The sequence below is a fragment of the Gymnoscopelus braueri genome, assembly GCF_963280865.1.
Source record: "Gymnoscopelus braueri genome assembly, chromosome: 16".
Lineage (NCBI taxonomy): Eukaryota > Metazoa > Chordata > Actinopteri > Myctophiformes > Myctophidae > Gymnoscopelus > Gymnoscopelus braueri.
In genome coordinates, this window is record NC_137616.1 from 28,972,337 (window position 1) to 28,987,373 (window position 15,037).

Consider the following 15,037-nt stretch of genomic DNA (forward strand, 5'->3'; position numbering starts at 1 on the left):
AAGATTATAATTTAAGCGCCTCATTTTATGTGTAACCATTGCAGAAACTCTTATTTTGCACTAACCTCACTCCGTCAAATGGAAGAAGCTTGCGACACACGTTTTGTTTCACAGCGTACTTGCAACCAAATGCAATGCAATGCATGAGATTTCCGGAGGGAGGGGGTGTTTACCAGGCTAATTTTGCACCGCTTCAAAACGTATTATGTCATCAGCAACTTGTCTTTTACACAAAGGCATCCGTTTGAACAGCCATTCATTCCATCGACCAAAAAACGTCATTGAGCTGCGCCAGTGCGAATCGAAGGACCACCGTATCACCGAGGATTCCGAAATAGAACGCGGGGTTACTGCTGAATTAAATAAACAAACACATTTCATGTTTTTTCTTTGCTTGTTAATAAAAACCGCGACTGGAAAATCTGGATGAATACACGGATATGATTTCTGTCGACGGAATGTCGCTTGTTTTTCTCCCAAAGGAGAATATTAGTTGCACACGAAGCTGGTAATAAAAACAACTAGCTAACAGCTAGCTGTGCTAGCAGTGCTTGTTGCTGCGCAGTCTCTCTTCGCTCAGTTTCGTTTCTGACAACTAGCGAGGAAAGTGAAACACACCCATTGTTAGTTAATATTCCAAGTGAAGAATTGAGTGTTTTGGTCGGAAAGTATATCCTGGACTGTGGTTATGGGCCCATATGACCCATAACTAGAGTAGCTGCATATTGATAACTACAATAAACAAGAGGTAAATATTAGAATATTATCTCCAGAGATCATATTAACGTGTCTTAAGTCTCTCTGACCACTGTCTGCTACATTTCGACATGAATACATGAGGCATGGAAACTGACACCACTCTTGTGCTATTATTCTTATTATCTAATCTGTGCTCCTGCCAGTTTATTATTGAGTGCACAATGCATGCAGTGTTATATAATCACCGAATCACGCATCCACTGAACATAATATCTTTGTTGTAGTTTGCTTAATTATTATTTATTTGTATTATATATTTGAAATCCGTTTGACTCCTCCATTTACATATGTCCAAATTTGGCTGTGATTTGAGAGAAGCTCAAGGCAAAAAATCTAATCTGAAAGCCCCAATCTATTTATTTGTCTCTAGATTGGTATTTCCACTGCCTTCAAACTAGAGACAATAGTCATTAATATTGTTATGGCAACATTTTGTTGTTGGGTTTTGATGTTACAAGAAGGTGCACTCCACTGTTCCATCTAATATTAAAATTAAGTCATCTATTTTGACACAGTTTTGTTGTACTGTACTGTGTCTTCTCTTGCATCCTCTTCGTGCTGTTGTACCTCATTCAATTGGTGTTACCCATCTTGCTTTCAGCCATGATGAAGAGGAAAGCTGAGGGGGCTTCAATGCCCCTGCTGGGGGCTAAGAAGCGGTGTGATGATGGCAGTTCAGATGAAGAGTCACCGGACTCACCTCGGCAATCAGCCAGCCAAGGTAAGACAAAACCAATGTATATACCAAAGACAAAAGTGAGCCAGGCAGTGAGCAAGAATCAGTTTTATTTATTTTATTACGGGGGGCACGGTGGCACAGTCGTTAGCGCTGTCGCCTCACAGCTAGAAGGTCCTGGGTTCGATTGCCGCCGGGGATGCTGTGGGCACTGGGGGCATGTCCTCTCCTCCGCGGCGCTGATTCCGCGGAGAAGAGGACACTGATTCAGCGCCCTTACCCTAGGTGGGGTTGGCAAAAGGGCCTACTCTGTGTGGAGTATACATGTTCTCCCCGTGTCTCCTAGGGTAGTTAATACCCTCACAAAAAACATGTAGTAATTAATCCTGGTCGCTATACCACCTCCCCCATGACAGCCGGGGCGGGGAGGGGAAGGGAACTCATTGGAATAACGTGTTCCTTCCACGCGCTACGCTAGAAGGTCCTGGGTTCGATTCCCGCCGGGGACGCTGTGGGCACTGGGGGCATGTCCTCTCCTCCGCGGCATGGAGAGGATGCTGATTCAGCGCCCATACCCTAGGTGGGGTTGGCAAAAGGGCCTACTCTGTGTGGAGTTTGCATGTTCTCCCCGTGTCTCCTAGAGTAGTTAATACCCTCACAAAAACATGTAGTAATTAATCCTGGTCGCTATACCACCTCCCCCATGACAGCCGGGGCGGGGAGGGGAAGGGAACTGGTTGGAATAACGTGTTCCTTCCACGCGCTACGCTCAACCGGAGAAACTTCACCCTGTCAGGTGACAAGAAGGTCAGTTGGCTCTCATGCATTGAAGGAGGCATGAGCTCGGCCCTGGGCTCCCTAGGCTGGTGGGGGGAGTGTAGCGCCCAGGATCACTTAGAAAATTGGCACCGGGTGAAAAAAAAGGGTTACAAAATCGCGGGATTAAAAAAAAAGAAATTAGTTTTATTGTCACATCACAGGTTTACAGGTATAAAAAAAGTGGGTGAAATTAGTTTTTGTGCAAGCTCCATCATCTTTGTTATTTCCAGAAAGGAGAAAGAGAAGAAGGGGGGCATATTTATTAGCCTGGTAAACCCTCCCTCCGGAAATCTCATTTCCATTCCTGGAATCAAATGGAAATGAGATTTCTGGAGGGAGGGTTTACCAGGCTACATATTTATAGCAGCAATCCAGAACTTTTTAGTGAATAAAACAATATGTTTTGACCAATCTGTATGGTAGATTATAGACCAATTATTTGTTTACAAACATTGAGACATGACGCACAGGTGACTGTGTCATGTAATCAATTCCCAACAGATCGACAAACCTGTTGTTTTGGGAGCGCTGGTTTCATTTCATTCAACTTCCTCTTGTGTTTTGGCTGGTGAGGTACGCCCTAGCGAGACATATATACTTAGCTAGTTGTGAGCTTGGAGGTCTGCTATTCTCGGCCGTTCTCTGTGCATGACGCCTTCGCAGGACGGAGCATAAATTAGGCTTGATGGGCTGCAGCCGTGATCATAGAGTGCGGTTTAGATTATTGTTTACACACAACAGAAACCAAGGATTATATATTTCAAGAGCGAGAGATCACAGTAAAAATCCTAAGCATTCTTCCTCCACACTGGGAGGAAAACAGCATCTGAAAGTTTGATTGGATGTATTTTTACACACAGGAGTGCAGTGACTTTTCCATTGCATCGCAAACTGGTTCTTATCAGTGTGACGTCATCTGATAAGGGGTCTATTACCCCGCACCAATCGCAACGCACCTGTCAATTGTTTGCCCCATACCTATGTGCTCACTGGAGGAAGTTTACATAATGTTCAGTCCTGCAATCATTTCAGGCCCCATTCCGCAGAGAATGTAGTCCGTGTCAAGCTCGTGGAAAAGGAGATTACTAAACACACGTTTTCTGTCAGAACTTTAAAATGGATATGAAACTAGATGACAATAAGCTGAGCCCAAGTCTCAGCAATGTATTATTAGGTGAGTACAAATGCAGCACTACCACTTGCAGTGCCACCTCGATGACTCCACAACACGGGAGGGCACATAAAGAGAAAGGGCCTGAAGTCCCAGTTCTATGCTTACATTACATTTGAGATACTTAACAAGGCCAAGATTGCATTAAAGGCCATGAATGGGAAGCGTTTGTATGGTACAGGGATTCTTGTGGTCCTCCCTAGAAAGTCAGGTAATGTTTTGTTTACTTTTTGTTTTTGTTTGCGTGTGTCTCCTCTCCTTGTGTGTGTGTGTGTGTGTGTGTGTGTGTGTGTGTGTGTGTGTGTGTGTGTGTGTGTGTGTGTGTGTGTGTGTCATTTCCATGTCGTCCTGCAGACTCCAGCCAAAGTGACTCCCACAGTGACCAGGAGGACCACAGACCAGGCTTCTCCATGTCCAACACATCCCACAGCCTCCCCACCATGGACTCCTCCACTGAGGGAGCCTCAAAGTTCGGCATGTACAACAGCGTGTCACAGAAACTTATGGTACTGTACTGAAATCCTCCCCCAATTTAGACCATGCTGTATGAATTGTCTTTGAATTTGTCTCTCCGTTGCGCATACACTCCAACCAATGAAAATGAAAATGTTCACCTATAACGATATGCCCAAAACATAAAAATGTATGTGGGTTTATATTATATACTCTAAAATAACTGTATTGTGGGAGAAAAAGAAAAAATAAGTATTGTGAAGTTTTTGGCTGAGTGGTAATTTACTGTAACTCTGACAGTTCAGAAATGGACCCAAATGTACTGAAGATTTTACTGTGCATTATGAAATATAATATTCATCATAGGTGAAAAGACCTTTCCTCACTCAGTCCCCTAATCTCTTGCACTTTGCCAACTTCACCCCTTAGGCCAAGATGGGTTTCCGTGAGGGCGAGGGTCTGGGAAAGCATGGTCAAGGGCGCAAGGAGATCATTGAGGCCTCCACACAGCGAGGGAGGAGAGGTCTGGGCCTCACACTGCAGGGCTTCCAGGGGGAGCTCAATGTCGACTGGCAGGACGAACCCGAGGTATGTAGAACAGCAATAATGACCCCTCTCTACCACATTTCAAAGCACATTGTTTACAATACATTTATCATCAGAGAACGCAGCCATGATGCCCTGAGTCAGTGGTGATATTAAACTATATCGATGAACTAGCATTTAATGTGTTTTTCTTTTGGCTTTCTTAATTTTTGTATATTTTTCTTTTTCTCTGCTGCCGTTCCCCCCCGTCCCCCCCGTCTCTCTCTCTCTATCGTTTGTTTTTCCAGCCAAGTGCTGTGGAGAAAGTTGATTGGTTCCCAGAATGTTCCACTGAGATCCCAGATGCAGATGAGCTGAAGGACTGGATGGAATTGGGACCGGTACACCCCCCACACACCCACACTCTTAGACCTTATGTTGTGTATTCACCAGTGAATATTCATTTTACATCTTTGAATTATCATTCTTTGTTTGCTTAATACTTGCAGAGGAAATTAAAGATTGAGGATGAGACAGAGTTTTGTACTGAAGACCTCCTGCACACCCTTCTTAGATGCAAGGTGAGTAGGAAAGAAAACAAAGTCGTAGCACACGGCAACACAATACATTAGCACTATTTAGCAGCATTAGAAAAACAGAAATTGCTTTCCACAACATAGTGCTGTAGCACACCAGATTGTTTGGTTTATTTGAAAGTTAAAAACACATACACAAGTTGACCACATGGTCCTAATGTTCCTGGTTTGGCTGGAGACCTGTGTTGCATGTTCTCTCCCATCTCCACCACTAGTTTCCCTTTGCTCTACTATTCTATGAAATGAAAAGAAAACAACACAACACACTAGTGTATGTATTTAGCAGGTTCCTGGTTGTTGGTGGGAACCACAGGGTACCATGTCAATGCTGGCCAGTAACACTGACCAATAACACTCAGTATCTCCACCAGGAATCTTAAAATATAAAATAAAGATAAAACATCTCACCATGTGTGTTTGTTGTGTTCAGACAGTGTTTGATGACCTGGAGGGTGAGGAGATGAGGAGAGCACGGACACGCTCTAACCCCTACGAGACCATCAGAGGAGGCTTCTTCCTTAACAGGTAAGTCCTCAATAAAACACAGCATTTACCTCTTACATACATACTTACAAAGCAGTTTGCAATAGCCTGGCCTGCATCCTTCCTCGGAGGTATTCTGTAACCGAAATATTTTGCATCAATCGCATTTAGGGCAGCGATGAAAATGGCCAACATGGACCATTGTTTTGACAACATGTTCACCAACCCAAAGGATTCACAAGGGGTGAGTTCACTTCTAATAATACGTATCCACTTTCTTGGGTGAAGGTAAAATTATGCAGTTGTAAAAGATTATGATTCTCTTACCCCACAGAAGTCTCTGACGAAGGATCGCGAGGGTGAGCTGCTGTACTTTGGTGACGTGTGTGCGGGGCCTGGGGGCTTCTCTGAGTACATACTGTGGAAGAGGCGCTGGCATGCCAAGGGCTTCGGCATGACACTAAAGGGCCCCTGCGATTTCAAACTGGAAGACTTCTATGCAGCACCCAGTGAACTCTTTGAGCCTTACTACGGTACACAGCTGTTTGGCAGTGGAGGGGTGGCTGGTCGGGGAGTTGGGCAGACATGGCCTGTAGGTCACAGCGTTTTACACACTGCTTCGATAGTTTAGGCCTATTACTGCTATATGTGTCATATAATCTTATGTAAGAGTTATGTATGTACATATATATCCACAGAAACCTAATTGTTGAACAAAGAAGTGTCCTCAATCTTGTCTAAATTCTGTCCACTCTGCGTGTCCTAGGTGAAGGCGGGGTGGATGGGGATGGAGACATCACACTGCCAGAGAATGTGAGCGCCTTCCGGAACTTTGTCCTGGAGAGCACAGAGAGGAGAGGGCTCCATTTCCTCATGGCTGATGGGGTACGCCCATCTCAAAATGCACCAACTTCCAAAGTCTACTTCAACCATTCTATGTCTTAAAACTCTGAGGGAAAGGGTATTCAAGTCATTGGACTTCATTCACTAATATGTGCGTAGAAATGATCTTACTTGGTGCTGGAAATGTGTACACAAAAATGATGTTGGTGAATCCAGATCATGCTTAATCACTAGCAGTTTTTTTTAGCATACCATGCCCTGATCTCTCCATATAAAGGGAATATGATGTTAGACGAGGATATGAGGTTAGATTAACACCAAAATATACATTTAGAACAGTGGGTTCTGAAAGTAGGGTCTCCCGGGACCCTCAGGGTTCAGGTCTGTAACTCTTTGAGAGTGTACAAATGGAACGGGTCCATTTGGTTCCATTTGTACGCTCAGAGTTATGGGGGTCCTTTAACCCATTAAGACCTGGAACGCATCTGTGTCACTTTAGATTTCTTTGGCTATTCATAAACAGCAGATATACAAGCTCGTAGCGCGGCACTCGGTGCTAGATCTGCTATTTTTGAAAAATATTGGAATTTTTTTGTTTTGATTTTTTTCAAAAAACTGTTAGGATTTAGAAAACATTTTTCACCCATTAACTGCCAGAGGTATTTTCATATTTTTTTAGCCAGTGCCAGAGATTTTTCATTGAAAAAAAAAAAGTACTCAGGAGTACAAGGAAGTTAACAAGGAAGTGGCTAGGAGTCTAGATCTTCGAAAAATCATATCTCCTTGCTCTTTGGGTCAAATTGGAAAGTTCACGTAGATCTACGCGATTGGCACGTGGCGGCTTTAAATAGGTTCGCGTAGATCTACGTGATTGGCAGTGAATCAGTTAAGAATCGCCTCAGGTCTTAATGGGTTAAATACATATTTTTTAGAACTACTGATTTAGACAATTCAGACACATTTGTGATAAGTGTGTGTCTGTGCTATGGTTTGTAGGGCTTCTCAGTGGAGGGCCAGGAGAACATTCAGGAGATCCTGAGCAAACAGTTGTTGCTCTGTCAGTTCCTCACCGCCATGTCTACACTGAGGACAGGTACACACGTCTGAAGTTTGTCTATGTGCAAAACTATTTGTGTCCATCTTGCCAGCTTTTTCCTGTGTCATTCATGCTATTAGTCTTTGTATGCAATATTGATGTTAGCTGATTAATGCCAGACTACTGAGTCACAGCAGTGGCGTTTGTCTCCCCCAGGTGGCCATTTTGTGTGTAAGACCTTTGACCTGTTCACTCCCTTCTGTGTGGGCCTGGTCTACCTGCTCTACCTCTCTTTCGACAGGATCTCCCTCTTCAAGCCCCTCACCAGCAGGCCTGCCAACTCCGAGAGGTAAGGCTTTGTGAATGCCCAATGCCTGTACGTGCGTGTATGCAATCCTATCTTAACTCCTTACGCAGACACAAATGAACACACTTTATACTGTACATTAGTGTTGTCAAAAGAAAAATCATTTATCGGTATGCTCCCCCCATCTCTCACAAGTGAGTTGAGAGCGGTTGAGAGACGCATACACTGTTGCAGTCGGTGTGTGTTCACGTAGGCTAATAGCCCCGCCCGCCTCGCCGGCCTCTCATTCAGTCAGCTGGCTGAGTGTGTATCGCCGCTCTTTTGTCAGCACTGCTGAATGCGTGCCGCTTGTGAATTAATTTGCTCCAGATGTGTAAGCTCAGAAGCTCATTATGCTCAGAAGCTCATTAAAGGGGGCATTGGGCAAAAGCATATCCTCCGTGACCATTTTGGTTGACAAAGATAGCAGTAGTTGAGCGCTGTTTGTAGCTTGATGCTACAGACTTTTTTTGAGACACACACTCACAGTACAATTAATTTAAATTTCAGAGATTAGTTAATTTAGTGATTTTTACAGGCCTGATCTAAAGAGAAAAATACAAATGTGTATTTAAAAAGGGTGATATTTCTCTTACAGTACCAGAGATAAGATTAGAACCAATCTGTAATATACAGTAAACAACACACAGCCTTTGATTAAAAAAAAATATAATGCCCTCAGTGTTATTTTCCCCCGTGGTATAAAAAATGGTATCAAATATTGATATTTTGCAAGATATCGAATCAAAGTTTAGAAATTCAGTATCATGACAACATGTTCAACTGCACACTATATATCAAAATCTAATGGACAGATTGCCTCAAAACATGTTTAGTACATTCATACACTCTGGATGATGAACCCTACTGATTATGGTGATGCCATGCTTCCCCTAGCGTCATCTTTAGGCCAAATGTCAAGCTATTAAAATCATCATGGCAGATTGCCAGGAAAATGTAAGGAGTAGACAACCTTTACAGGCAGCTAGCAGTGCTTTTAGACCTTTAGACTTGTTATGTTTTATGTTAGAGCCAATGTTGGTCATTTGTATTACACATTTGTATTGTGTTTGTTGTGGAGGCTTTTGCTTTGAATAAACATTTCATTCTTACAGACCATTGTATGCAGTACATGAATAAAACAACACACACTGTTTTCGTCCAATAGGTACATAGTGTGCCGCGGACTGAAGCCCGGCTCCGAATTTGTGAGGGATTACATGTTCAGAGTAAACCTGAAACTCAACCATCTGAAGAACTCAGAAAACGACGTTATGGAGGTGGTGCCTCTGAGCCTTATCAAGGAGGACACAGACTTCTATCAGCACATGGTCAACTCCAACGAGAGGTAGGGATGTGTCTTGAACGCTCAGAGTAGGGCTGGGCCATATGACTTCAAGTAAATGTCACGATTATTTCAAACTTTTGCCTCGATTTACGATTAATAAGCGTTTATAAAATAAATGTAAAAATAGCTAAAACAGCAGATCTACAAGGTTACAACGCTTAGCGGTGTGACACGCTGTGAGGTTGTAGATCGGCTATTTGTGCTATTTTTACACGCCACCATTGTACAACGAAGTATAAAACAGGGCTTTTGTGGCGAATGACGAATGGATTTAGTCGATTAGTCTGTTCTAAATTTAAAAAAATCTATTCGATCATTCTGATTAACGTACATGAGCAAGATGAAGTCAGTTATTGGTTCTCAATGTCGGTGTCGATACATTTTTGGTTAATTGCCCAGCCCTAACTCCAGAGAAGCTTTAGTTCTCACTTGGTCAGTCACTGATGTGGGATATTGTGTCTCTTGCAGCCACTGTGTCGTCCAGATCAAGGCCTTGGCTAAGATTCATGCCTATGTCTTAGACCCGTGAGTTGTTCTATTTCACTTACTTGACCTTTTTTTAATTTTACGCTGTGTGTGTGTGTGTGTGTGTGTGTGTGTGTGTGTGTGTGTGTGTGTGTGTGTGTGTGTGTGTGTGTGTGTGTGTGTGTGTGTGTGTGTGTGTGTGTGTGTGTGTGTGTGTGTGTGTGAGATATAATAATGTGACGTTGTGTTTTAATTGATTTTATAATTGATTGCTTTGTTTTTCCAGGGCCCTCTCTGAGACCAGGCAAGCTGACGTCAGGAAGGAATGTTTTAAGCTTTGGGGGGTGAGTGGGAAACTGGGAAAAAACACAAGTAACACCAACCACTATAATAGTTATACTACCCTGAACATGCCCTATAACAGAAGCTCATTTTTGCTACATATTCCAGGCTAAATACCACTGCAGGAAATTCTTGGTGGAAAGTTTGGTCCTGGGCCCAGGAAAAACTGATTCACACCATTTTGTTGTCCATTTCCAGCCAAAGGAGTGTCAGTACTCAATAATGCATCATGAAGTTATATTGGCCAAAAGGAAATGTAACACCAGAAGCACCACTATTCAGCCCACAATTCAGACACAATTAACACATTGAGTGCCAAAAACGGTCCGGACCGTTTTTGAGAAGCCATGCGTTGTGTGCCAAAAACGGTTATGAAAAAATATTTTTTTCTTCTCAGCACCAGGAGATATCATTTTTCGAAGATTTAGACTCCAATCCACTTCCTGGTTAACTTATGACTTCAAAAGCCTGTATCTCGGCTCCTGTGTACTTTTTTTCTAAAATATGTATTTTTGACTATTTTCAACTGGCTGCAACTATGGAACGGATTACCTAATGTTTTACATTTTTTCCCCCCGATTGTACGAGACCTCTATGTGTGTAATGAGGGGATCACCTTGAGGACGGTGATCACTGAAAATATTTTGTGACTACTTGAAAAAGGTTCAAAAATTGTTAAAAATCCAGGCACCGACTGTACCCTGTTTTAAAAAGACCCTGGCACTCAATGTGTTAATCCCTCATCAGTGACTGACCAACCTTATAAACAAACTGTCACCTGTCCTTGACTGAAGTCTGTGCTCTGCTGAGCACAAGTGTATCTCTCGGTGTAGCTCTTATGTACAATTTGTGCATGTCTCCTTTTCTAGGTCCCTGATAAAGCCAGAGTGACTCCTGCCTCCTCAGACCCCAAGAATAAATTCTTTGAGCTGATCAAGGTCAGTCTGTCATCTGATATTGCATTATATATATTTTTTTGAGTTACCTCAGCAATGATGCTGTAACTGCGAGCTGTTGGCTTAAATAGTACATAATTTCCATGTCAGGGTTCAGATGTAGAGTTGTTCCAGAGTAAGATCGGCCCTCTCAACTCCAGTACGCTAGAGAAGATCCATCACGTCCTGGACTACCGCTGCATTGTGGGAGGAGGTGAACAGATCTTCCTGCTAGCACTTGGGGTGAGTCCTAATAGGCACAAAAAGACATGTTTTTTTTTTCTTGTTTTTAGATTTTTGCTTTAATAAAAGCTTTTGATTAAAAAGAAAATAAAGTTAATGCAGCAAATACCAAATAATGACACCAATGTATGTAACTGTCCATTTTACTCTCATTTTACCCAGTCTTTTCTTCTGATGTTTCTGTCCATTCCCTCTCCTCTTATGTTTTACCTGGTACAGAAATCCCAGATCTACACGTGGGATGGTAAGATGCCTCTGCGCTGGAAGAAGCTTGAGAGCTTTAAGCTGGAGCTGCCCCGAGAGACCTTGCTGAGTGTAGAAATTGTCCAGGAGCTTAAGGGAGAGGTGAGATGAGAGTGCAGGAAATGTAATGTAGGTAGGAATATATATGACACGGTAACCAGTTGTGGAAAAGTACTTAAGAGAATCAAAGCCTTTTAATGCCTGGCTAGATTTCTGTACCCAGCATGCCCCTGTTATTGGAACATGCTGGATGATAATATACTCTAGTATATTGGACGATAATACAGTAGAATCACAGGAATGGTTTTGACTATTACTGAGTTATACTCAGTAATAGTTGACCCTGCAATTGCAGCTGGCTGTGTTTCTTCATGTGTAACCTGTTTGCTCCCCAGGGCAAGGCCCAACGAAGGATCAACGCAGTACACGTACTGGATGCTCTAGTACTCAACGGCACCGATGTCAGAGAGCAGCACTTCAACCAAAGGTAAAAAAGACAGTGGGACGTAGAGATCCCAAATCTTTACAAGCATTTTAGCTAACTTTAGACTCACTGACCAGTGACCACACAACCAAACAAATGATGGCCATTTTTTTTAAGGATCCAGATGGCTGAGAAGTTTGTCAAGGCCGTGTCTAAACCCAGCAGACCAGACATGAACCCTATCAGGTAAAATAAATAAATAAATCCACTGTTTTAACATCACTCTGTAGGGTTCCTGCAATTGTTGAAAATTCCATGAACTAAAAGATTTTGCCATTTTATCTCCTTTCTTTCATAACCTAGAGTGAAGGAGGTGTACAGACTGGAAGAGATGGAGAAGATCTTTGTCAGGTATGATGATGAGAGATGTCATGCATAGACCGAGATCTCACTGAGCTTCATACTGGAAATGAGCCTAGAGGTGAGGATGGGGACATAACCATGTCGTCTTCTTCTTGTTGGTTTGGTCTTCTTCACCAAGACTGGAGATGAAGGTGACTAAGAGCTCAGGAGGAGTACCTCGTCTGTCCTACACTGGCAGAGACGACAGACACTTCCTTCCCACAGGCCTTTACATCGTCAAAACTGTCAATGGTTGGTTTGTGTGTGTGTGTGTGTGTGTGTGTGTGTGTGTGTGTGTGTGTGTGTGTGTGTGTGTGTGTGTGTGTGTGTGTGTGTGTGTGTGTGTGTGTGTGTGTGTGTGTGTGTGGATGGATGGATATTTCCCTACTAGTTCTGGCAGGACACTCAAAAGTCCTGCTACAATGTTTTCAGCTGACAGCTAGTGTAACTGGGGTCAATAATCTACTAGACTAAAGAGTTTATAACACCCTTGTTGAATCTCTTGTATATCACTGACAGTGGTGACAGCCAATAGTTTCTGCGTTGTGTTGACAGCTGACAGCTAGTTGACTTCAATGAAGAGAAAGACAGCTCTGATGTCGATTCAATAATTCATTTTCTTTTGCCTACAAGCACTTCAGGGATCTGGTAGATAGAACTATTCAGATAAAAATATTCAGTATAATAGAAAATCATAATCAAAGGAAACTATACTTATTCATAAGTTCTATAAACAAGCTTGATTCAAATTCATTTTAACAGTCACACACTCACCTCTGGGGATACAAGCCAAGTCTGACCCCCGTTTATGGGCTTTACAGCTGCATCGTTACCCATCCAGGGTAACAATTTACTGTGTAACTAAAGAAATGAGTGTTTCCTGTCGGAACTAAGTGTTGAAAAGTTTCTGTGCAGTGTGCACACTTTCTTGGTTACAGTGTTTGACGCTGTTAGAAGCTAACACGTTCTCATCCTCTTGAGGAAAGGGGCCAAAAAAATCATAATCAAGTTGACTGTAAAATTAAATTGTATTTAGCAAATATCACATTTACATTCTGTGGATGCGTGTTTGTGTAGAGTTGTGGAGTGCGACTACTTGTATGAATGTTTTGATTAGTAATGTCTGTCAACAGCATTAACCAGCATTTTATACCTCCTCTGTCCATTAGAACCCTGGACTATGGCTTACAGCAAGAACTCTAAGAAGAAATTCTTCTTCAATAAGATAACCAAGGAGTCCACCTATGACCTGCACCCCAGTGCTGTTGCTCCCTTTCAGTACGTATCACAAACTCTGCTCAAATAGTTGTCTGTTTTTCATAAAATATTTAATTTACTCCTTTTGAGATTTATCTAGAAATGTTCATATTAATCAAATTTCAATCATTTGTGGCCATGAGGGTTAGGCGAGTGCAGCATAAGATCATAATTAAACAGCTAGTTAATGATATATATAATAATAATCATATCTGACCTTTGCTCTGATGATCCTTTGCCTTTATTTCTGTATGTGTTTTTTCCCTCAGCGTCTGCCACTCAGAGCGCCTCTTCTGGGCCTGGGTAGACGGGGTTGTAGTTCACGACTCCCAGACACGGATGGATAAAGGGAAACTGTCCAAAGACGATGTGCTCTCCTTCATTCGCCAGAAGTACCAGCCCTGAGCGACCCTCGCAATCCCAAGCGAACCAGTACAATACGTACAGAATGTGTCGTGTTGGCTCAGAGTAACGATTGATTCTGGATCGTCCTGAAACGTTTGGAGCCAAGACGAGGAATGGTTTGCAGAGCTGTGTCTCTGGCTGTGTCTTTTGAGAAGTCCCCCTAAGCCTTGGATAGACAACTTTCTCGTTCTCCATTTCTGTCACCTCTAGGCTTTACGAATTAGAATGTACAGAAGGCCGTCGGCACATAAGAGAGTTCAACACTAGACAGACAGCCATTGCCATTATGTTGGAATGCATGTCCCCATTTGCTTTTCTTATGGTCCCCCACATCCTGTTCCTGTTTGCTTTTCTTATGGTCCCCTGAATCCTGTCCATGTTTGCTTTTCTTATGGTCCCCCAAATCATGTCTCTCTACGGGTTTGTATTTTTAATTAGAGACAGATATTAAACCGACGGCAGATTAATACTACTGGTTAGAGTGTCCAATGTGGCTTCACACTATACATAAATACAGTATCTATCTACACACAACTTCACTCTACAGACTTGCTTGACTTGCCCTGGTCCCGAGCATGGCTGCTTTCCTCATCCACTGCTTCGAGATGAGACTTTATCTGTCCCATGCCGTCCTCTCATGTGTAACTGGTTTGCTTTGTACCACTATTCTCCATTCTCCACCTGTCTGCTCTCTCTGTAGCTGAGGTCTAAGTGTAACATCTTAACATTACCAACATTCATCCATAACCAAGTTGCCCTGAAGTGAGCGTGTATGGGTTTATGGTGATATGACATTTTCAAAAGGCTTGATTTCATTTCGATCCACAACTCCTCTGGCCTAATTTATGCTCCATCGTACAACTGTGTTTTATACTGAAAGTAACTGATCTACAAGCTCACAATGTGTTGCATCTGTGACGCGTTGTGAGCTTATAGTTCAGCTATTGTCAGTACTCCGTACACAACTCTGTCTTTCGACGAAGTATAAATCAGGCTTCTCACGTTTTTGATGCGTCTCCTTGCCTGACCTCTGAACCTGTTTGTCAGTCATTTGTTGCAGATGAGGAGTGGTTTTGTTTTAGTTGTAAAGTTAGAAATCAATCTCCTTTGTTATCAATGATAATAATAAAAAAGAGATGCTCAGAAATTCTCAAAACGTCTTTGACTTTGCTTTGTGTACTTACTGGGTGGAATCGGGACTGATCCTAATTCCACCCAGTAAAGTGGTTTGGGATGTACAAAACAGCCTAATAACACTATTAATTA

At 42.6% G+C, this 15,037-nt stretch overlaps 1 protein-coding gene across 3 annotated transcripts; it reads left to right on the forward strand.

Moving 5' to 3' along the window:
- Positions 1–309: 309 nt before the first annotated feature.
- On the forward strand, positions 310–14,940 carry cmtr1 (cap methyltransferase 1). Of its 3 annotated transcripts, none has more exons than XM_080454186.1 (24): positions 310–748; positions 1,361–1,480; positions 3,780–3,931; positions 4,308–4,466; positions 4,712–4,804; positions 4,913–4,984; positions 5,430–5,524; positions 5,654–5,726; positions 5,817–6,015; positions 6,249–6,367; positions 7,322–7,418; positions 7,578–7,710; positions 8,876–9,055; positions 9,524–9,580; positions 9,807–9,864; positions 10,732–10,800; positions 10,909–11,040; positions 11,260–11,385; positions 11,679–11,770; positions 11,885–11,953; positions 12,071–12,118; positions 12,249–12,361; positions 13,279–13,387; positions 13,636–14,940. In XM_080454186.1, exons 2-24 carry the CDS (start codon positions 1,363–1,365, stop codon positions 13,769–13,771), a joined length of 2,499 nt encoding a protein of 832 aa, XP_080310312.1. In that variant the 5' UTR covers positions 310–748; positions 1,361–1,362; the 3' UTR covers positions 13,772–14,940. The 3 variants fall into 3 exon arrangements, with proteins under 3 accessions (XP_080310312.1, XP_080310314.1, XP_080310313.1); XM_080454188.1 differs by having other exon boundaries at positions 5,820–6,015; XM_080454187.1 differs by having other exon boundaries at positions 310–508.
- The last annotated feature ends 97 nt before the right edge of the window (positions 14,941–15,037 follow it).

Excerpts from the sequence above, each read along its gene's own strand:
- cmtr1 (XM_080454186.1), top strand. The coding sequence starts at position 1,363 with ATGATGAAGAGGAAAGCTGAGGGGGCTTCAATGCCCCTGCTGGGGGCT. Across the intron at positions 5,525-5,653 it reads GGAGGCTTCTTCCTTAACAG|GGCAGCGATGAAAATGGCCA; the intron begins GTAAGTCCTCAA and ends AATCGCATTTAG. Across the intron at positions 12,119-12,248 it reads ATGGAGAAGATCTTTGTCAG|ACTGGAGATGAAGGTGACTA; the intron begins GTATGATGATGA and ends TTCTTCACCAAG.